Raw genomic sequence first — 23,050 nt, 5'->3', positions numbered from 1 at the left:
CACTGATGATCATGTTTCTCCTCTGGTAGTGTGCACAGCACATTCTACAACCATGAACACTAGGCAGGAGGGGTGAAGTTTCTAATTAGTCAGCTCAATTTCTCTGTGTTGGATGACATTAAGTGTTGTTTTCAAAAAGACAACCAGGCCTTAGTGTTAGGTGGTGGAGAGTAAACCAATAGTCTTGGAAATAGCCTGTGATGTCTGGGGGTTTCTATAAGACCCCTTTGGATAATGACTCAAGATGTGAACCCATCCCAGGCACTGGAGGTTTTGGTTGGTGGCATTGTCTCCCCTATCTTTTGGTGACACCATTTAGATTCTTTTCATATATATCTGTATTTTAGGACGCTTCTACAGTAGTAGGCTCCCATATGGCTTTTCAAGTGACCTTTAGTGTTAGTTGGCCCTCCCCATATTTTGTCTTCTTGGATCTTTCACTCAAGATGACTGTTTCTAACTCCATCCATGTGTCTGCAAACCTTGTAATTTCATTTTCCAGAACAGTTGAATAGATCCCATTGTGTAAATGTACCACATTTTCATTATCCTTTCATCAGTTGATGGACATCTAGGCTGTATTCAATTTCTGGCTATTAGGAATAGGGCAACAATGAACATGGATTAGCAGGTATCTCTGTAGTAGCATGTAGAGTCTTTGGGTTCATGCCCAGGAGTGGTATATCTGCATCTTGAGATAGACTGATTTTCAGATTTGTGAGGAACTTCCACACTGATTTCTATAGTGTCTGTACCAGTTTGCACTCCCACCAGAAATGGATAAATGTTCTCTTTTCCCCCCACATCCTTGCCAGCATGAGCCGCCAATTGTTTTACTGATTTTGGCCATTCTGACTGGGGTAAGATGAAATCTGAAAGTAGTTTTAACTTGCTTTTCTCTGCTGGCTAAGGATGATGAACATTTCTTTAAGTGTTTCTCTCAGCTGGGTGGTGGTAGTAGACACCTTTAATCCCAGCACTCAGGAGGAGGAGGCAGGCAGATCTCTGTGTTCAAGGCCAGTCTGGTCTACCGAGTGAGTTCCAAGAGAGCCAGGTTGTTACACAGAGAGACCATGTCTATGGTTGTTCAGGTTTTGGGCTTTTTTTTAGGTTTATGCATAAATGTGTATATGTGTATGTATATACTAGATGTTAACCTCAATCAGATATATAATTGGTAAAAATCCTTTCCCATTCTTTAGGCTACTGTTTTGTTCAAATGATGATGTGATGGTATCCTTTGCCACACAGGAACTTTTTAATTTCATGGGGTTTTTTTGGAGGAGGGTTGTTTGTTGTTGTTTGTGGTTTTTTGAGGCAGGGTTTCTTTGTGTAGCCCTGGTGAAACTTGCTTTGTAGACCAGTCTGGCCTTGAACTCACAGAGATCTGTAAGCCTCTGCCTTCCAAGTGCTGAATTAAAGGTGTGCACCACCACAGCCTAGCTAGTTTTAAAATGACAACAAAGAGATGGAGATGATTTAGTACACAGAAATTCATACTTTAGACTATGGACTTCTGCCAGACACACTCAAGGACTGATTAGCCTGTGGCATCAGGAGTTCAGTGGCACTTGGTAGGGTTTATCCACTATGGACATGGTCCACTACCATAGAATACTCACCTGTACTGTGACACAGGGATTACTCTCCAAAGACACACCTACCAATGTACACATCTTCCCATCCAAATTCGTGTACAAAGCATTTGAAGCAGCACTGTATGCAATAGCTAAAGTCTACCCACAGTAAGTGCCTTAGTTACGGTTCCATTGCTGAAACGAAACACCACACCAAAAACCAATTTGGGGAGGAAAGGGTTTGTTTGGCTTACACTTCCATATTGCTGTTCATCACTGAAGAAGGTCAGATCAGGAATCCAAACAGGGCAGGAACCTGGAGGCAGGAGCTGATACAGAGACCACGGAGGGTGCTGCTTATTGGCTTGTTCCCCTGGCTTTCTCAGTCTGCTTTCTTATACAACCCAAGACCATCAGCCCAGGGATGGCACCACCCACCATGGGCTGGGCCCTCCCACAAATTCATCACTAATTGAGAAAATACCTTACAGCTGGATCTCATGAAGGCATTTCCTCAGCTGAGGCTCCTTCCTCTCTGATGACTCTAGCTTGTCTCAAGTTGACACACAAAAACAGCCATTACAACTGACCCCTCGTCAATTTGACACATGAACATATCACTATTAAGCCACAAGCCTTCCTTTCCACGAGCTCACATTAAAAATCATAAATAACGTTAAAAGTCCCATAATCTTTACAAATTCAAACACATTAAATTTTACTCTCTAAATTATCCAGTCTCTTTTAAAAGTTCAAATTTCACCTGTGGACTCCTTTAAAAATCAAAACTAAATTAAATATTTTCAAGAGGAAAGAACCAGAGCTCTGTCACAATCTGAACCAAGCAAAACCAAACTCCAACAGTGTAAATAACTCAGTGTTCAATTATCTGGGATTCACTCACCATCTTCTGGACGTTTCCAAGGGCTTGGATCACTCATCTGGCTCCACCCTCTGCAGTACACACAGCTTGTCTTCTAGGCGCCAGCTGGCTTCACTCCACAGCTGCTGCTGTTCTTGGTGGTTATCCCATAGGACTGGCATCTCCAAAATGCTGGGTTCTTGGGCTGCAACTGGGCTGCACTTTCACCAATAGCCTCTCATAGGCTCCACCTCTTTGAATGACCCCTTCAGTCTGGACCTTTAACTGCCACTGAGGCTGGACTTCACTAATGGCCTCTCCTGGCCTTTCTCACAGTACCAAGCCTCAGCTGCTCTCCATAACCCCTTAATGCCTTCAGAACCAGTACCACCTGGATGATGCTTACACATTACCAAGTCCTGCTGCCAGCACAAGGTACAATTTTGGCTGCCTCTAGAACATAGCTTCTCTGTGCTCTCAGAAAACATGTCCCAGAAGATATCACCTCAGTGACCCTGGTCTCTTCTTAATCACTGCTAATTTTTTAGCTTCAGCCAACCAACATCAACTGTCCCAGTAACAAAGGTTTCACTTTAGTAGTTCTGGTATATTGTTAATCACAGCTGATTCTTCAGCCCCAGATAACCAGAACCACAGAATCTTAATTCAAAATAACAAATAGCCCTGATAGAGTCTTTAAACTTCCCTCTGAAACGTCACAAGCCAGGCCTCCACCTTCTGCACTGCTCTCAACATTCTTATCTTCCAAGCTCCCAAAGAACTGAGCTTTTAGCACTCAATGTCTTTTCTTGCCCAAAGTTCCAAAGCCCTTCCACAATCCTCCCTAAAACATGGTCAGGTCCGTCACAGCAATTTTTATAAACAATCAAGTGTTTCTATAGTCAAGGTTCAAAAGGGAGCGAAACCACACCAAGCTGGTACCAATTTGTCTGAGGACTTCTATTGCTCGACAAAACACTATGACCAAAAAGCAACTTGAGGAGGAAAGGGTTTATTTGGCTTACACTTCCACATCACAGTCCATCATCAAAAGAAGATAAGGCAGGAACCTGGAGGCAGGAGCTGATGCAGAGGCCAGGGAGAGACACTGCTTACTAGCTACTCCTCATGGCTTCCTCAGCCTGCTGTCTAATAGAAGGAGGCCAGGGATGGCACCACCTACCACAGCCTGGACCCTCCTCTGTTGATCACTAATTGAGAAAATGCCTTACAGCTTAATCTCATGGAGGCATTTCCTAAACTGAGGCGCCTTCCTCTCTGATGACTCTAGCTGGTGTCAAGTTGACACACAAACAAGCCAGTACAGTAAGTAAATAGATAAGGAGTGCTTACACAGTGAAGTACAATACAGTCACAAGGATTAATCAAACTATATCGATGGAAGGTGTATCACTGAGTCTCACTAAATAAATCAAAGAAGCTGAATTTTTATAAACAATCAAGTGTTTCTATAGTCAAGGTTCAAAAGGGAGCGAAACCACACCTTGTATCCCAGTTCAGAGTCTAATAGGAGCAATCATCAAGGAGACATATATTAATAAAATAACTTTAAAATTTTAAGATAGTACCTATAGGGTCCTACTATACTGCCAGATGGGGAACGAAAGAAAACAGTTGGGATTACTAAAATGTCATGTAAGTGTCTTGTTACACTGATGCGGGTTCTGCTAGTGTTGAAAAAATCATCCAGGAAACTTCAACTCTTGTGACAAGAAGAGGCGGCCTCTCTCCTCCTGCAGCTTCTAGAAATGCTGTTCCCCACCATAGACACCTGGTGGCGCTGAGAACGGGAAATGGGCTGGTGCTGGCGGAGAAAGAAGTGTGCGTGGAGTAATAACTTGATTGATTGCAGGTTGTCTATGTGAAGCTCAAATGAAGGATAGCTGGTGTTTGAGCGGGGAGAAGGGATACCTGGGCAACGAGAGAAGGAACCGAGTGTCAATAATAGCTTATGGGCGACGGGCAGAGGATGTGTGAACACAGCCTTGAGTTAACACCTGGCCTTTTTGGGTCTGCTCTGCTGTCTGACTCAGCTAGCACACCGGGACCAGTCCACTAAACGTCAGGACTGGCCTCTCTGGTGCACTTCCCAGATTGTGTCATCACTCCCTCTCCCACCTCCCGAGGCTTAGAAAGCTTATCAGTCGACTCCACAGAAGCCCCCAGTGAATGCAGAACTAGTTCTACCACTAAGCCTTTGGCACAGATCCCCAGGGTTCTCTCATACTCCCCAAGGTAGCATAGGCCGGGGAGGGACATTGACAGTATCTGTGATGGTCAGCTTCAGGCAGGAGTTAATTGGCCTCCTGCCTCCTGGCTCCACCATATAACCAGGAACTTGTGAGAAAGAGCGCCCTTGGGGTTATTGCTTGGAGGCAGGCCGGAGGATGACGCAGGGGCAAATCACCTGATTGTAAATCGAGCCTCTGAGGTCTCTAGGAAAGCCCCTGGTTGGACACTGGAGCGGAGCTGCAAAGCACAGCACTTAGTGAGACCTTTGCCCTACTTGTAACGACCTGATTGGCAGCCTACTTGGGCCCGGCAGGCCGGCGGTATGGGGACCTGTTCTATCAGTTCTCACGCTTGAACTTGAACACACACTCATCACTCACCAAACGGCCCTTTCTAAAGCTCTTCACGCTTCACGCTTATGCCAAGCTTTTTTGGGGGGTCAGGGGGGAGGCTATTTTAAACTGCTCCTGAAAGTGCCCAAACTGAAGCTCTGAGGTCTTGTCTACCCTCTCCCACCTGCCTTCCCCGGCCCACAAAGCACGAAGGTCTCCAGACTGTAGCAGGCACCTGCCCAGTACGCAAAGATGTCTCAGCGGGTTTGTCACAAGTCTGATGACCAGAGCTCAATCTCCAGACCCTAAGTTGTGATAGAAATAGACAACCAACACTTATTCTCTGACCTACCCCTCCTACAAACACACTAAATGAATAATGCAGTAAAAATTATTATAGTATATTTATTAATTCTTTGACAATTTCATAATGCATAAAATGCATTTTTATCAGATTCACCCCCTTATGTAACTATATAAATCCCTTACTTAACTATATGGAAAATTAACTCAAATCAAAGACCATATAACTATTAGAAGAAGGTAAAACACAAAACTTTCATGACACTGGATTCAGCCATGGGTCTTATAACACTAGTAACAGTAAACAAAAGAAACGTGAAAATTTAAATATCTGGAACCAGGAAGATGTCTCAGTGAATGAAGGTATTTGGGATACAAGCGTGACACCTGAGTATAAATAATCCTCAAAGCCTACATAACGGTGAAGCAAGAGTCTGTAAAGTTGTCCTGTGACCTCTGCATCTACCCTTGCTTAGCACAATGTTGACGCCTATTGGCATCCAGCTGTCATCGCTTTTAGGGAACTGTAAGGGAAAATGTAAGTGGGACCATTGACCTTTTGTTATTGGTGGTTCTGGCCATTTTACCCAGGTCCTCACCTACGCTAAGCAGATCTAATGTTGAGTGACATCCCCAGGCCAGCCCTTGTTTTTAAATGTACCAAACACACCCAGACTCAAGGCTCTGGGTTGCAGTGTTAGTTCCATGAGCAGCACTGTGGGATTTACCAAAGTCCAGTAGTTGACAGGCTCACCAGTGATGAGATCTACATTATAAATTCAGCCCTTTGGATATTACCTTGTCTCAGAGTAGTTTAGAATATTGGCACCCAACTTGTATTGTGCCAACTCTGTCTCTCAGTGCTATGCCTTGTTGGGTAGCCTGAGCTATTAAATGCCACCTCTGCCTCTGTGCAGGCAATAATTTAGTGAGTGTGGCATGAAGCCACTGAGGGTGACAGGCACCCATGACCTTACCTCCTGCTCTATGAAAGAGGTTGTTTCATGGTAGTTGGTGACTTTAGAATGGTACTTGTAGGTCATTGGGAAGATAGCAAAGTGACAGAAGAAAGGGACATGTCAGTGGCTGCATTGATTCATTTGGACTGCCTTTACAAAGAGTCAGATCTGTGGGGAGGAGGACTTAAGTGACAAACAGGTCACCTCAAGTTCTAAGGCCGCCACACCTGGTTTATGCGGCACTGGGGATTGAACTCTTGGTTTTTTGTGTATTAGGTCAACACAGCCACCTGAGTGACATTCCCCAGTCCTGTGCATACTTTTAACTTTGATGAAGACTCAAGAATGTGCTGGCTTGGATTTAAACCCGCCTCTCTTTGTTCGCATGTGTCACATGGCAACAAATTACCCAACAAGTTACTTAAGCTCAGAGGTTTCCTCCTAAAATGGATGTAATAGTAGCAATCTTCTGGGGTTAGGGTTACTCTGTGTATTTCCTGAGCTCTTTGCAGACAGGTGTTTTGGAGCTGCTTAGCTGTTGCCACTTTATATTAATGTCTTTCCTCATGGAGTTTATGCAGTAACTGATGGTCCACCAGTCAGTGTGTCCTTAGCTCCCCAGTCCCGTGTGGAGCTGTGCTGGCCTTGCTGACATCGTGCAGTGGTACATGCTGCTCACAATGCTTTCTGTTTATGACAGACTCACAGCCCCCCACCTGGTCTTCTGGAGGTTCAGTGGCGGGGGGGGGGGGGGGACAAATAGTAAAAAAGAAGACTCTCACTGTTGGTCCAGGTTATTGATTTATTTAGTATTTAATAAGTGTTCGGCTTTGCATGTTCCTTCATCTACATTCTGTGTGGCACATAATTTGATCCAAAACCATTTGATTGGCACCTTGATTGAAAATAGTATTTTAAACAACAAATGTATGAACAAATGTATCTTTTACTACCTTTTCTTAAAATGTTCTCACTTGATGGGCTGGAGAGGTGGATCAGTAGTTAAGAGCACTGGCTGTTCTTACAGAGGATCTGGGTTCAAATCCCAGGATTCACATGGCAGCTCACAAGCGACTGTAACTCCAGATCCAGGCACTCTGACAACCTCTTCCTACATCCTCAGGCACTGCATGCATGTGGTACACAGATACACAGGGGGACAGAACACCCCTATGCATAAAATAAAATTAAGTGAATCTGTTTTAAAAATGCAGCCTGGTGATGGTGGTACACGCCTTTAATCCCAGCATTCGGGAGACAGAGTCAAGAGGATCTCCGAGTTCAAAGTTAGCTTAGTCTTCTATAGAGCCAAGTTCCAGGACAGCCAGGGCTGTTACACAGTGAAACCCTGTTTCAAAAAACAAAAACAAAACAAAATTTAAAAAAAAATGTTTTACTTGTTTTTTTATTGTTATTATTATTCATTTAAATCAGACTGGACTTGAACTCACAGAAATCCACTTGCCTCTTGCCCCTGCCTTCTGGCTGTTGGGATTAAAGGTACACACCACCATACCAGTCTTGATTACATTTCTTTACTTAAATGCAAGGCTGAGGATGATGCTCAGAGAAAGAGTGTTCACTTAGTATGGAAGGGAACTCTAGCAGTGCAAAAGCAAAAGAGCAAACTAGGGTTGCTATACAGGTCTGTCTGTAAGAAGTCTCTGTGTGCTAGCTTCTACCAACTGTGCTCAGAGAAGCCCTTCACTATGAGACGTTCACAGTAAGAATTCCTGTTATAACACCGAAAGAGGGAAACCTTGACGGACTCCCTGGTGGGTAAGGGACAAACACGCCCACGCCATGCAGACTGAGCTTGTGTGGGAAGTTTTTATTGGGGAAAGGGAAGGGAGTAATGAAGGGAAGGGAGAGAGGGGAGAGAGAAAGAGAGTGATTGGGGCAGGGGAGAAGACAGAAAAATATCTGACTGACTTTTCAGAAAGGGGGAGGGAGTGGGTGGAGCTTGTCTCTTAAGGGAACTTTTGAGCTTGTGTAGAGAACCAGGGTACTGCTCACCCTGCGCCCCCAAGGGGCAGAGCCAAGGTGTGCCTGAATGCTAACAGTCTCTCTCTCTCTCTCTCTCTCTCTCTCTCTCTCTCTCTCTCTCTTGCAGAACTTGGAGGAGAGCAGGCCCTGACACATGCCTGCTCTACCACTGAGCTGTATGCCCCCAGAAAGAGAGGTTCCTGCCCACTGCCTTTGAACATAGGATTCTGCATTCTTCTTGTACTCTGTTGCCTCTCACTGACATGACAAAGCCCACCCCCTCCCTCCTAACCCTTCTCAAGCAGTGCCACTCCCTGGTGACTAAGCATTCAAATACACTAGCCTATGGGGGCTGTTCTTATTCAAACCATCACAGATGCACACCCTCACCTTGGTGCTACTATGTCCAATCAACTTAAAGTTAAGGGCACAGATGTCTGTACCAGATGTAGTGCAGTCCACGACATCTACCTCCCAAATGCTAATTGCTTTGAAGCATTTTTGTGTGGACCCAATATACACACTTTCCAGGGCTAGTGAAGATTATTTTCTCCTCCTTTTCTTTTCTTTCTTTTTTTTTTTAATTTTTCTTTTGGTTTTCAAAGACAGGGTTTCTCTGTGTAACAGCCCTGGCTGTCCTGGAACTTGCTTTGTAGACCAAGCTGGCCATGAACTCACAGAGATCCATCTGCCTTCCGGAGTGCTGGGATTAAATGTGTGCACCACCACTGCCCAGCTCATTTCCTCCTCTTACCTGTAGGAAAATATACCCAAACTGAATGGAGTCACATAACAGTATTATTTTATTTATTTTTGGTAAAGAAAAAAAACTTTCATGCATACAAATGGGGCATAATCTTTCAGTAAAAAAATTTAGAGAAGCATTGCTCGAGAGCAATCTAGTTTTAAAATGCAGACACACCAGAAAATTTGTGAGTACATTTGTTAGAATCCTGCTGCTCCCTGAGCCCGCCTTCAGCAACTCAGCACCAGCAGTGACATCATCACCAGTCACCAAATTCTGCATGTGTGTGTACCCTTTAAGAGATCCCTGCCATCACAGAGTTCTCTTGATCTATCAATCTCATTCTCTCTCTCTCTCTCTCTCTCTCTCTCTCTCTCTCTCTCTCTCTCTCTCCCTTTCTGGTCCCTACTGAGATAGCCTCTTGCTTCTCCCACCCCCAATAAATCTCTGAGGCATTCCTTGGCTCAGATTGCCCAAGTACCCCACCACATAAACCCTAACATTTCCATCCCTGTTCATTTTCATCTGGATCCAGTCTTTTCCCTGTGGACAGAAATCTGAGGCTTCACTCACTATACTAGTTAGAGTTCTCTGGATGAACTGAACTGATAAAATGAACACACACACACACACACACACACACACACACACAATGAAATATATATATATATATCATTATAATATATGATATATGTATAATATAGTACACACATATTTAATATGTAATTGTTGTGGCTTTAGAGAACACTGAAAAACCACCCAGACTCTACTCAGATTTTAATCAGTCCTTGGTCAGATTTGGGACTATGGCCCTGTCTGGAGCCAAGTGTGGGTGGAAGTGGGTATTAAAGGCAAAAGTCACAATTCATTGCTGGGGATGTGAGCTTCTGCAGATGCAATTCCTGTGGACAAGCACCCTGGGTCTTTTGCATTCCTGGGATTCCTAGAATGTTCTGACTCAAGTTGTTCACAGGCCAATCTCAGACCTCTGGAATGGCTGGTTGCTTTAGTAAAAAATGGAGTCACTTTAATTGCTACAATATATATTGTATTAAAAGGGGATTTATTAAGCCGGACGTTGGTGGCACACACCTTTAATTCCAGCACTCAGGAGGCAGAGGCAGGCAGATCTCTGTGAGTTCGAGGCCAGCCTGGTCTCCAGAGCGAGTGCCAGGATAGGCTCCAAAGCTACACAGAGAAACCCTGTCTCGAAAAACCAAAAAAAAAAAAAAAAAAAAAAAAGGGGGGGGGGATTTATTAGAGCAGTTTACAAGCTGTGGTCCAGCTAATCCAACAATGACTGTCTACCAATAGGAAAGTCCAAGAAACCAGTTGTTAAGTCCACAGAGTTAATGTCTCAGCTGGTCTTCAGTATATGTTAGAATCCCAAAAAAGTAAACTCTAATACCAGCCAAAGAATGCTTCAGCATGGTTGGATGTTGGTGGTGCATGCCTTTAATCCCAGCACTCAGGAGGCAGAGGCAGGTGGATCTCCAAAGCTACACAGAGAAACCCTGTCTCAAAAAACAAAAACAAAAACAAAACAAATGCCTCAGCAGCAGGATAGATGAATTTACCAGCAAGAGTGAGGGCAAGCAGGCAAAAAACAAAAGCTTCCTTCTTCCATGTCTTTTTATGTAGGCTGACACCAGAATTTGGGTGGGTCATCCCACCTCAAATTATCCAATCAAGAAAGTCCCTCACAGGCATGCCCAGATCTTAGGTTTTGGTTGATTGCAGATGTAGTCAAGTTGACAACCAAGACTAACCATCATACCTACCCTGCAGGGGTGTGGCAGGCATTGGTTGGAGGAAGAACTCAAAACAAAACCATGCCTTACAGCATAATGCTGATAAATAAAACAATTTGACAAAGATAAGAGGCTGTGTGGGGAAGTATAAATTCTCTGAGCCTTCCTCTTCATTTTGCTGTAAACGTAAAAGTGCTCTTTAAAAAACAAAAATACAGTGGGAAAGCATTTGCCTTGCACACATAAGACCCTGGCTTTGGTTCCCAGCACCACAGGAAATTAAAATATATCTGAGATGGAGGTGAAGAAACAGTCTGCCTCCCTCTATTTTGGGCTTAAAGGCCATCTTACGGTAAAGAGAAACTAGCTCATTCCTGTTTATGATTAAATGCTTGTTTCTCAATGATTGGGATATACCACACCTGTAACCTTAACTACAAATGGTTCTGTACTGACTGTGCCAAGAGTGGCAATCCTGTCTTTGTTTCAAAAAGCTAATAACCACCTTGCAACCCTACCTTAGTTTCAAAATGGTTGTTATGACCTTGTTATGACTACCTGTTATTATACCCACCTTTCAACCACATCTTTGTTTCAGGAAGTCATTAGGCTAACTTGTTATAATGTTCTTCTCCTGTAACCCTGCCTATTTTACTGTTCCCCCCCCTCCAATTTGGAAACCCCTAACCCCTGAGCTATAAAAGCCTGGTTTTCCTCACAACCAATGCTGACCTCTCAAACCCTGCCTTAGGGGAAGGCAGTTTATCTACACAAATTTTTAAAACAGCTTGGTGTAATTAATTGCTTGCTTTAATTAATTTGGCCGTGATGATTTGGGACAGTGGTCTTTCTCCACCCATCTTTGAGATTAATAGAGGAAGATGGACTGACCACAACCCATCCTCGCCTCCAGAGTTAGTGAATCAGAATTAGGAGAGGTAGCTACAAGAAGCCAGTGAGGCTGAAGGCTGAGGTTCTGTCCAAGTAACCTGCCCTTATAAGAGGTGAAGGGTGAATGAACTGCAGGGTAACATTTCTGAAAATATTGGATCTTGGGAGTCTGCCTATGATACCATGGAAGCAAGCATCTAACTTCCTTTAACAGGATATCAGCATGGGAATGGAATATCTCACCCAAGGAGTATGGAAGGTGAAGGGACCAGATCCCCATTTCGACAGCCATGACAGTAACACGTGCTTGCCATGACCTTGCCTTGATCACTAAGAGGTCAGTGGCAAGGAACCAATCAGAAGTTAGCTGGTGGCGCTATGCTTTATGCCTCTGGATGTGCTTTATGGACAGGTGCACAGCAATGACATGCAGAGCATAGCAACCACCCTGGGGTGGCCTATGGGCCATAACAACCAATTGGCCAATCAACACAGGGCAAGCCCTCCAAGCCTGGAGCCACACCAATCCTGAGCCTGTGCATACCCCTAGACACTCCCCTTACGCTGCCCTACAAGATTTCTATGCAGCCGGTTTAAACTGTCTTTGCTAGCCATCCACTATGGCGGGTGGGTGAAAGACCCAAGCTAACATGGGGTTAGCTCGTTAAACAACAATGAAGCCTCATGCTGTTTGCATCAAGCTTTCGAATCTGCCTGGTGATTGGGGTGACCGAGGTCCTGGGCTGAGATCCCGGAGCCCTGAGTTTTCCACAGGGCTAACACAGGTAACCCAGGGACTTGAGGGCTGAGACAAGGAACCAGAATCACCTAGATCAGTGGTTCTCAATCTTCCAAATTCTATGAACCCTTTAGTCCAATTCCTCATGTTGTGGTGACCCCCAACTATAAAATTATTGCATTGCTACTTCTTAACTGTAATTTTTCTACTGTCATGAGTCATAGTATAAATATCTCAACATGGAAAACAAAACCAGCCTCCAACAATAGAGATTAGACTGTGTAACACACACCTTTAATCCCAGGACTCAGGATTAAGAAGTAGACTGATCTCTGTTAGTTCAAGGCCACACTGACTACGGGAAATTGACCTAGTCCTAAAGAGAAACAACTCACACAAAGATGATCCCAGCACCTGGGATCACATGCCTTTAATCCCAGCTCTGGGGAGGTATATAAGGCAGGAGTAGGGTCTCAGAGCTGGCATTCAGTCTGAGAATTTGTCTCTAGCAATGTTGAGGAGAGCTTAATAGTCTGAGTGAATCTGAGGAGCAGTTAAGTTGAGAGCAGCTTGAGGATCACCCCTTTGGTCTGAGCTGAGGTAAGGTAAGAGCTGGTGTCCAGCTGCTTTGCTTTTCTGATCTTCAGCTAAAAACTTGAACCCCAATATCAGTGTCTGGGTCTTTTATTTCTCATGCTACAGAGACAATCAACATACAATTCAGCCCCAAAGAGCTTTTTTTTTGGTTTCTCTGTGTAGCTTTGGAGCCTATCTTGGCACTCGCTCTGTAGACCAGGCTGGCCTCGAACTCACAGAGATCCACCTGCCTCTGCCTCCCGAGTGGGCCACCAACGCCTGGCCCCCAAAGAGCTATTTAAACATAAAATTACAAATGGTTAGACATTATCAGGAGTCCACTTCGAGGGATGTGTTAATGAGTCCAGCTGTGCTGTGCTGGTGCATGCCTTTAATCTCTTCTCTCAGGAGGCAGAGGCAGACAGATCTCTGTGAGTTCGAGGCCAGCCTGATCTACAGGGTGAATTGCAGAACAGCCAGGGCTATACAGAGAAACCCCATCTCAAAAAGCCAAATAAATAAATAGCTGAGACCAACCAAGAAGTAGATCTAATGTCCAGGCCAATTTCTTGGACTTATTTCGCCCTGCAGGATAATATCTAATTTCAAAGCAACCTGCTGGAGAAGTACATAGAAGAAACCTTTGCCTGGCATTTTCCTTCTTTAGCCTTTGCTCTGCTCCAGGAAGGACAGAGGGACAGTCCTTACACACTGCCATCCTCTGGCTTTTGGGCTCTTGCCCATGCACTTTGCATGAGGTCTCTTGGTGATCAAGGCACACATGGAGGGGGTACCTGGGGACACTGAAGGAAGGGGAAGTTGAGAAAGAGTTGTTTTGTTTTTTTTTTTTAAGTCAGAGCACACTGTGGCTGCTGGTTAGCATGACTTACTTCCAGCCACTGAGTATGGTATCATATGGACAGGACGCAGGCTGGGTGAAGAGCATCTTACATGTCCACTGAAACTTGCCATTGACACACTGAAGGGGTGTGTTATCCATTATAAAAGATGATTTCAGTATTCAGTGAGTAACAAATTTATTAATTTACTTAATTTTTGTAATGCCAGAGATTGGATTTAGGGCTTCAAGCGTTCAAGGCAAGTACTTAGACTTATTACATAGCAATTATAAGGTAGATAGATGGTCTATTAATCTCCTCAATGTTTTTACACGAACTCCCATTCTCCCAGACTCCAAGAAGAGGCACTCCATAGTTTTATTTGGGCAGTTAAACTCTTGGACACTCAGGAAATGCCTTCCTATTATTTGCATTTTCATAACAGGAGTGCCCTAGCTTTCAGAGCTCAAGGTTAAAAAGGTCACTCCTGGCTATAGAAATTCTAATCACAGTCACAGCTAGGGCTCCAAATAAGTTTTGAGTTTAAACAGCTTTACGAACCTCAGGGACTATCTAGCTTGCATCTCCCTCCCACTTCACACCTGGGGAACACATGAGTTCCGGAGGCGGATTTACAGAGGCCGCCCATCACCAGCCACCACGAGCTGGAAGTGCCCACCTTGCACTCCCCGCAGCTGGCCGGCCTGAACAGGCTGAAAAGTGGGCCTGCTGGCTTGGTGTGTGGCTAGGCGGTGGGGAACGAGGTGGGGGCGGGGCGAACAGTGAGGGGTGGGACAAAGAACAAGGGGCGGGGGCTGTTGTGGGTAGGCGGGGCTAATGGTGAGAGGAGGGGCCTTGGATGAAGAGGCGGGGTAAGGCCTTGTATTGGGAGGTGTGGTTAGGGCGGGGCGATGGGAGGGGCTATTGGGGCGGGGCGAGGGGGGCACGAGGCGCTCCTAGTTTGGCTGCAACTCCTTGCCGGCCTTCCTGCTGCACGGCGCGCGGGCGGAGGCACGGCTTGGCGGGAAGGCGAGAAGAGCGTGCGGAGCCTCCGGTGTTGGCGGCGGCAACGAGTGGGATCCTGGGTCCAGCCGCAGCACGCGGAACTGATCTGAAGGTGGCGGGGCCCGGCGGAGCCGCGATGAAGCCGAGCAGCGAGGAGGAGGAGGCGGTGTGGGGTGTGGGCCCCTGGGACGAGTGCTTCGAAGTGGCGGTGCAGTTGGCGCTGCGGGCGGGACAGGTGAGCGGGGTCGCCGCGTCCAGCCCCAAGGCACGCCCGAAATGGACAGCGTGGGCGTACTTTGGGCGCGTGGGTGGGAGCGGGGCAAGTTGCAAGGACAGGGCCTGTGTTGTTTCTGGGGCGCACCTTTCTCTGGCCCTTCACCCCCTGCCTCGGGAGGGGTCGAGCATGGGGACACCACCATGGGGAGAAGAAGGTCGCAGCCTTCGGGACGCACCCCTCACTTGGCGATGGAATGACCAACTGCTGGGTACTTGACCTTGGCATTTGAGTCACCTGGAAAGCAAACGTGTCCCTCCCGGGCTAGAATACCGCGGTTGTTTCTTTTTAAGGACCAATCCTGCAGCCAGGTTGTCGGTGTCCCCAGTTGCAACGCCAGGCGCGTGGAGCTCTGGCTGAATTGCAGCTGATTGTCCTTCTCCGGGCATCCTGAGTCCAGACAGCCTAGACTTACAGCCTGAGAGCGCCTCCAGGGAGTGACTGGCACAGACCCGAGTTCAGGAGGAACTCGTTAGACTGCCGGAAGGATGGAAACCAGCGCAAAGCTGAAGAAAACCAGACTAAGTTTGAAAACTAACTGTGGCGCCTCTGTTTTTCTTTTTCATTTTTGTGTTCGCTCCCTAACTGTTCCTCAGTCTCTTCAGCGGCGCCGAACTTACAATACTGATGGAATGAATATGCAGTGACTCCCCAGGACATCAGAGCAGGCCTTGTTCCATACTTTGCTTCTTAAAACGTGGTTGTGCAGTGCTGTCTTGGAGGTCAGGCAGGATTTACAATAGTGCTTTGCACAGAAAGGCTTATACCCCCCCAAAAAATATTTTCAGGTATATACTCTAAAGGGGATGTGTGTATTAAAAAGTGTTGCAGTGGTGCTGGGGATGGAGCCCAATGGTATAGTGCATGCACAAAGCCATCCCAACAGAGCAACAACCAGAAGAACAAATACTTTGAAACTGCCCTGTGCATTATGCAGTAAAAAAAGAGTCCAGCCCTTCCCAGACGACTGATAAAGCTTGTAGCTCAGAGCAAACCCTTTTCCTAGAAAATAGCCCCCTCTGTGAGTAGGAACTGACAGCCCTCCCTCCCCTCTCCTCGATTTTGTTCCAACAAGATCATCTTTGCAGAAACAGGGATGTCAGTGTGTATGTGGGAACTTTAAGATTCCACTGTATAACCTTTTTTTTTCCTGGTGACTCTGAGAAACTTTAGGACTTAGGCACTGCTATGTAAAAGCTGGTGAGTGGAGTCATAGGTTCTGTGGAGTTTCAGACTTAAGTCTTTAAAGAAATAGAGGCTTAAGTGGTTTTTTAGTAATTGATGGTGCTCTTCTGAAGTCTGCAGCACCACAGGCATGGTTCTTAAGGGTTTTGTAAGTGTTTTTGGTTTTTCAAGACAGGGTTTCTCTGTGGCTTTGGAGGCTGTCCTGGAACTAGCTCTTATAGACCAGGCTGGTCTTGAACTCACAGAGATCCGCCTGCCTCTGCCTCCTAAGTCCTGGGACTAAAATTGTGCACCACCACCGCCCTGCTGGGTTTTGTAAGTTTTAACGTAAAGAGATTGGTGTTTTTGGAATTTCTCAATAACAAAAAAGCTTTAAAAAGAGGCAATGAAATAAAATTTTGACAGTAGGATCTGGTCAGGGAGCTCAGGACTCTGGGCTCCAGCTTGGGAATTATACCGCTGCCTGCCTGCCATTGAGTGAGGGAGAGGCTGAGTGAAACAGAAGGCATGCCAGGTTGGGTCGTGGTAACTAATCTGAGAAAAGAGGGAAAGATTCTCTAAATGATTATAGTAATCAGGTACTGACCGGAGAAAACACCCCAAGCAAGGCAGCCCAGTGAGGGAGGAAAGATGGTACCTGGCATCTTTGAATCCCCCTTAGCCACAGGCTCCACCTATGTCGATGCTCTGCTAGTTTATTGTGGGCTACTCTCAGTTTCCAGCTGAGGGTCTGGATGCTGTGTGCTAAAAGGTCAGGGCCGCAAAGCGAGGGAGCTCCCAAGATAGATGCCGAGTGTCCCCAGATTACACTATCTGCTCCCAGGTTCCCTTTACTCCATCCTTAGAGAGCTTCCTGCTCAATGGTGCCCCCTTGCCTTGCTGGCTCCCTACGCTACCCCTTAACTCCTTTGTGTTCTGCCCATTTGTCCTTAGCCTACTGGAGTCATTCCTGCCTTGCAAAAGTCCCAGCCACTCACATGCTAAAAAGGCCTCTGTGTGTGTGTGTGTGTGTGTGTGTGTGTGTGTGTGTGTGTGTGTGTGTGTGTGTATGTATGTGTATGTATGTATAAACATGAACACACTTGCTCACCTGAGTGGGTGGGTACATGTATGTGTGTTTTTCAGGGGACCCCAGCCAGGTAGCATATGCTCTGCCACTGAGCTATACCCCCAGCCCTTATAGTATTTTCTCTCTCTTTCCTTCTGTTCTTTCCTTCCTTCCCTCCTGATAGGGTCTCCATATTTAGCCCAGGTTAGTCTCCTGATCCCCTTAGCTCTGCCTCCCAAGTACTGGGTATTATAGTGCATTATAATGCCAGCTCATTGTAGTGTTTTCTGTGAGGGGATAGAAAGGTAAACAGCTTTTCCTATTGCAAAATTGAATTTATTATCAATAGGAGTGGGTGAAAGGGACAGGTCCAGCTGGGTGGTGGTGGCGCACACTTTTAGTCTCCGCACTCGGGAGGCAGAGGCAGGCAGATCTCTGAGTTCGAGACCAGCCTGGTCTACAAGAGCTAGTTCCAGGACAGCCTCCAAAGCCACAAAGAAAACCTGTCTCGAAAAAACAAAAAAAAAAAGGGGGGGGGTCCAATCCAGTCAAAATGTTGGACTTCTGTCCACTTGCAAAAGGTGATCTGGGGACTTAAGATGGTATTTTATTATTGTTTTAAAATGTCTTTTACACCGGGCATGGTGGCACATTCCTTTAATCCCAGCACTCAGGAGGCAGAGGCAGGTGGATCTGAGTTAAGAGGCCAGCCTGGTCTACAGAGTAAGTTTCAGAACAGCCAGGGCTGCACAGAGAAGCCCTATCTTGGGGGGAAAAAGTCTTTTACATGTTTTACTTCTTTGATACTATTTGTTTTAAAACTGTGGCACTAAAACACTGAAGTTCAGTCACCTGACATGTGTTGACCAACTCGAGAACGTCACCTTTGTTCTGTATGGGATGTGAGGTATTGTGTGGAGTCCTGTGTGGTGTGAACTGTGTAGAGTTCTGTGGTGTGAGGTATTGTGTACAGTCCTATTTGGTGGAAATTGTGTAGAGTTTTATGAGATGTGAGGTATTGTGTAGAGTTCTGTGTGGTGTGAGTTATTGTGTGTAGTTCTGTGTGGTGTAGGGTAATGTGTAGAGTCCTGTGTGAGCCTCAACACCCAGAGCTCACCTGGCTGCTTCATGGATCACACATGAATATGACTGCGCTGTGGAAAGAAGTGATGAAAAATGATTGAGTTTTGAAGACTGAGGTGAAAGTTTGGGTCAGATGTAGGTCGTGAGGGGAAGAAGTGCTAAGGATTTGGGCCTGAAAATCAGGTTGCATGACAGATTTGCAATGCCCTGAGACAGTGAGCTGCAGGTGGAGCAGGGGTGGGGTGGGTGTTCAGAGCTTGTGTCACATGGGCAGCCTGTGGGTTTCTCAGCAGAGACTAACTGGATCCGGATTGTGGGAGAGGTAGGAGATGTAAATGTGGGGAGGTTGGAGAGCTGGCTGCCCACAGGAATGCCATCACCCCCTGGCTGGGCTCCTGTGTGTCTTCTTTGGGAGAGTCCCAAATGCCCCTGTATGAAGTCTTCCTTCTGGTTGCTCCTTTGTCCTGTCTGGGCTGAGACATCTGCCACGGAAAGAAGTGAAGGGAGAGAGAGTGGTGATTTTACGTTTCCACAGTCTTCTTGTTTGCTTCAGTCCCTGCCTCACCTGCCCCCACCCCTATTTTCCCAGGCGAGAAAGCCCTGAAACTCTTGCCAGCATTTAGTCCTCTCCCTGCCTGCTGCCCTAGTGCTGGGGTCGACACCCAGGGTTTCCATCAAGTATTCCACCACAGAGCCCCAAGCCTTCCATAAGGGCAGAGACTCTGTGAAGCAACAGCTCACATGTACTCAGGAGCTGTGCTGATGAAAGGGATGTGTTTTTGTTTTTTCCTTAGGTTTAATGATTTATTTAAATTTATTGTACGTGCATTGGTGTGCAGGTGTCATATCTTGGAGTTACAGACAGTTGTGAGCTGCCATGTGGGTGCTGGGAATTGAAACCAGATCCTCTGGAAGAGCAGTCGGTGCTCTTAACTGCTGAGCCATCTCTCTAACCCCTGGTTTTGTTTTGTTTTGTTTTGTTTTGTTTTGTTTTGTTTTGTTTTGTGGCAAGGTCTTCCTATGTAGCCCAGGCTGATCTTTACCTTGCTTCCTCCTCCTCTGGCCTCCCGAGTGCTGAGCTTTGAGGTGTATGCCACCAAACACAGCTATCAGTGTCTGTCTGACTGTTATTTCTCCTCATCTTCCTCCTTGCTTTCCTTGTTTCATTTCTGCTATCCATATTTTTCTTTTATTCAGATTTTTCTTTAAATGAAAAAATAAACATTGTGTGTGTATGCATATGAAGAAAAAGGTTGATGCTGGATGTTTTCTCAGTTGCTTCCCACTGTAGGTTTTGAAGATTTTTGTTTTTCTTTTTTGTGTGTGGAGTGGTCTTGCCTGTATGTTGATGTCTGTGTACCACGTGAGTGCAGTGATCAAGAAGGCCAGAAGAGGGCGTTGGAACCACTGGACCTGGAGTCCCAGCAGTTAACTGTCATGTAGATGCTAGGAACTGAACCTGAGTCCTACACAAGGGCAACAGTTAGTGCTGTAAACTCCTGAGCCATCTCTGCATCCCCAGCCCTATATTTTTTGAGAGAGAGTTTCTCACAGGATCTAAGCTAGACTGACTGGCCAGGAAGCCTCAGGCATCCTCCCTGTCTCCGTCTCTCTGACTCTCATGTCACAGGTGTGTGGCATCAGGCTTGGCTTTTTACATTGGCACTGAGAATCCCAAACTCAAGTTCTCATCTGTGTATGACAAACGCTTCACTGACTGAGCCTTCACCCCAGCCTCCACATTTAACTTTTACCCCTCCCTCCCATGGGCTCAGGCAGGAACTTTGTATTTCCCACTTATTTTGCTGACAAAAGCTGCCTGAGAAAAATGGAGATGGAGGTCCTTTCCTACAGAGAGAAGACTTATACCTGCACCTTTTTTTGGTGGTGGTGCTGGGTGAGACAGGGTTTCTCTGTGGCTTTGGAGGCTGTCCTGGAACTAGCTCTTGTAGATCAGGTTGGTCTTGAACTCACAGAGATCTGCCTGCCTCTGCCTCCCGAGTGCTGGGACTAAAGGTGTGTACCTGCACCTATAGTTCTTGACAAGTAGGTAGTCTGGTGTAATTCCTCTTTGGGCTCTCCTGAGGAAAAAGTGGCAGAGAGCCAGCCCAGATCTGTGAGGCCCTTTGGTGGTCCTTTGCTAACCCAGAGGAAGCTCTGCTTAGTGGTGATAAGTCCTTGGGACTGGGGGAGGGCGCGCCTGAAATCGTGTAACCAGATGAGTGAAAAGTTGGTAATCAGTTCCAGGCGTTCCCCTCCCATGCTCACCCCGGGAGTAAAACACCAGGGCACTGGGAACAAAGAGTGCAGAACAGAGGGGGTCCTGGCCAGCCCTCACTCCCAACCTCAGCTTGCCTGACCCTTAGGCTGGCCTGGGCCTGGTCTGCTGTTGCCTTCTCTTAGAGTTGAGGGGAAGCTTTGGTTTCCCCAGGCTGAACCAGTTGCAGAATCCCTATGTTGCTGTCTCTGCTTGCTCCTAGCCTCTGGTGAGTGCTGCCCCATGTTTCTTCACAGTGGATGGAGACTAGTCATGGAAGCATGCCAAAGGAGGTCATAAAAGGACCCGAGAGGTGGGGACAGCTTCATGAAAGATGTCACAGTTAATTTGTGTCTTCAAGAAGACTAGGTGATGGTTTGGCTCAGGAGGGTAGAGGGGAAGACACAAAGATGGCAGGGTTGAAATGGAGTATAGACTGCAGGAGCTGTGAGTGCCTTGGTCTAAGCCTGAGGTGAGACCTGGAGGGTCAGCCCTCTGGCCAGGAGAAAGAGCAACACACACTTGGCTAGAATAGGCACTTGACTTAGGTTGTCTGATACTAAAGGAGATGCATACCTTTCTTTTTTGAGTTTGAATTCAGGCTTCAGTGAACTTAGGTCCACAATTTATATATTAAATGTTAACTGAGGGCTCTTCTGAGAGGGGAGAAAGTCGTGCCAGGAGGCTCTGAAGCTCATGCTGTAGATAGTAACTGTAAAAACAATTTTTTAATCATACACTAACTTGTTGCTGATAGAATGATTATAAAATCTCTTAAGAATGAAGGGGAAAGAGCCATAGAAAGGGGCTTAAAAAAATAACAGTACACATTAACTTGTTGCTGGAAGAATGATTAAAATCTCTAAGATTAAAGGGAAGGAGTCATGGGAAAGCTCTAGCTGGTACTCAGTATATCCTGCCATCTCCTGCTGCAACTTAGCCATGGCTACAGAGCAGGACTGCAGCTTTTAAATCTTATCACTTGATTGAAAACATTCTATCACCTTCCCTCTGTATGGAAAGATTTAGGGGTTAAATTTTTTTTTTTTTGCTTACTTCCTTTTGGGGGGATGTGGGGTTTGTTTACATACAGAGACAGCCCCAGTAATGAAACTTTTCTTAACCTCAGGTTTTAGGCCCCTGTTTGACATTTGCACGTGGTATGTGTGAAACGGGTTTCTGGCCTGGTCATAAGCCATTAAGTTTTGTCAGGTCCATGCCAGAGTGGTGGGAGTCTGGTAGTGTGTCAGTCACCATGGGCACCTGGCCTGTACTCTGAAAACAACTCCATGTCTCAGATACCCTTGTTGCTGTAGACAAGGATGCTGTGGCTCTGGTCGTTTAAAGTAGCTTATCCTCCCTACTTCATCAGCCATAAGAGATGGGTATGAGCAAGAAGATGGATGAGGTAAGTGCATTGTGGAGCTTCCCCTGGGCAGGCACCATCCAGGACATGCCGCCTACGGAGGGCGACCTTGTCCTGAAGCTGCTCAAGGGAAAGGCGGCTGCCTTGAGAAGCACACAGTCCAGGGAAGGGACAGTCAGTGCCTCTGCCCCCAGGAGAAGGGGATTCAGCCAACACCTAGATGTGCTGAGGTAAGATTGGGAGAGTAGACTGGGGTTTGGCGGTAGGTAGGGATGTCGTTGTAACTAAAAAGAATGGTGTGTCTAGAGAGACAGATGGGAGGAGACATACAGGAGGATAACCATAGAGGAACTGAATCTGGCATGGATGGAATGGTCCCAAGGTAGCCCTAAGGCCAAATGTAGTTCCAGCTGGGTATAAAGGGCCTGCCACACAAGATACAAGAGGCTAGTTACTTCGCTGCATTTGTGTAATCCCCACACTCCAGAAGTTTAGGCAGTTTATGGCCTGCATAGCAAGACTCTATCTCCAAAAACAAGGGTGGGGCCAGGAGAAGCCATATACAAGGCTTAATATGAGACCAGGACCTGAGAGAGGCCATGTGCTGCGTGGGTAAGGGGAACACACCTGTCCCACTACTGGAGGACACAGGTGCATTCTATCCCTATGGCAGCCACAAAAGCAAGAAGTGAACAGTTTGTTCTTTTAAAAGAACACAGTACAACATATCACCCCCAGTCCATACTCCTCCCCTGTTGTAGAATCTGTAGTGAGTGAGGTGTGAATGGAGGCTTTTGTGTCTTAGTGACTAGCCCCAAGTTGCCCACAGAGCCCCTGAGCCCATACTCAGCTGTAGGTCTTTTGGAACTAGAAAGCCAAGCTTGTAAGTGTCCCTATAGTTAGACATGGTGTCACAAGAGCACTTCCTAAAGCCTTCCACTGTGGTTAGTGGGCAGCTCAGTGTACAACAGCAAGGCATTTTTATCTGCTCCATCAGCAAGTGTTCCTAGGGGCCCTTC

General features: G+C 46.3%; 1 protein-coding gene across 2 annotated transcripts in view; it reads left to right on the top strand.

Moving 5' to 3' along the window:
* The first annotated feature begins 14,750 nt into the window (after window positions 1-14,750).
* The window catches only part of Impa2 (inositol monophosphatase 2), a 31,211-nt gene continuing 22,911 nt past the window's right edge, over window positions 14,751-23,050 (top strand). Inside the window, exon 1 of one of the 2 annotated variants that reach the window (XM_027402706.2) lies at window positions 14,751-15,053. In XM_027402706.2, coding sequence (XP_027258507.1) covers window positions 14,955-15,053 — 99 coding nt within the window. In that variant the 5' untranslated portion in view covers window positions 14,751-14,954. The remainder of the gene's footprint in view (window positions 15,054-23,050) is intronic. The other variant, XM_027402705.2, reaches the window with a different exon arrangement.

The sequence above is a fragment of the Cricetulus griseus genome, chromosome 2 (assembly GCF_003668045.3).
Source record: "Cricetulus griseus strain 17A/GY chromosome 2, alternate assembly CriGri-PICRH-1.0, whole genome shotgun sequence".
In the NCBI taxonomy this organism is placed as follows: domain Eukaryota; kingdom Metazoa; phylum Chordata; class Mammalia; order Rodentia; family Cricetidae; genus Cricetulus; species Cricetulus griseus.
The sequence above is the reverse complement of the archived record's forward strand: the minus strand, read 5'-3'. Positions and strand labels throughout refer to the sequence as shown.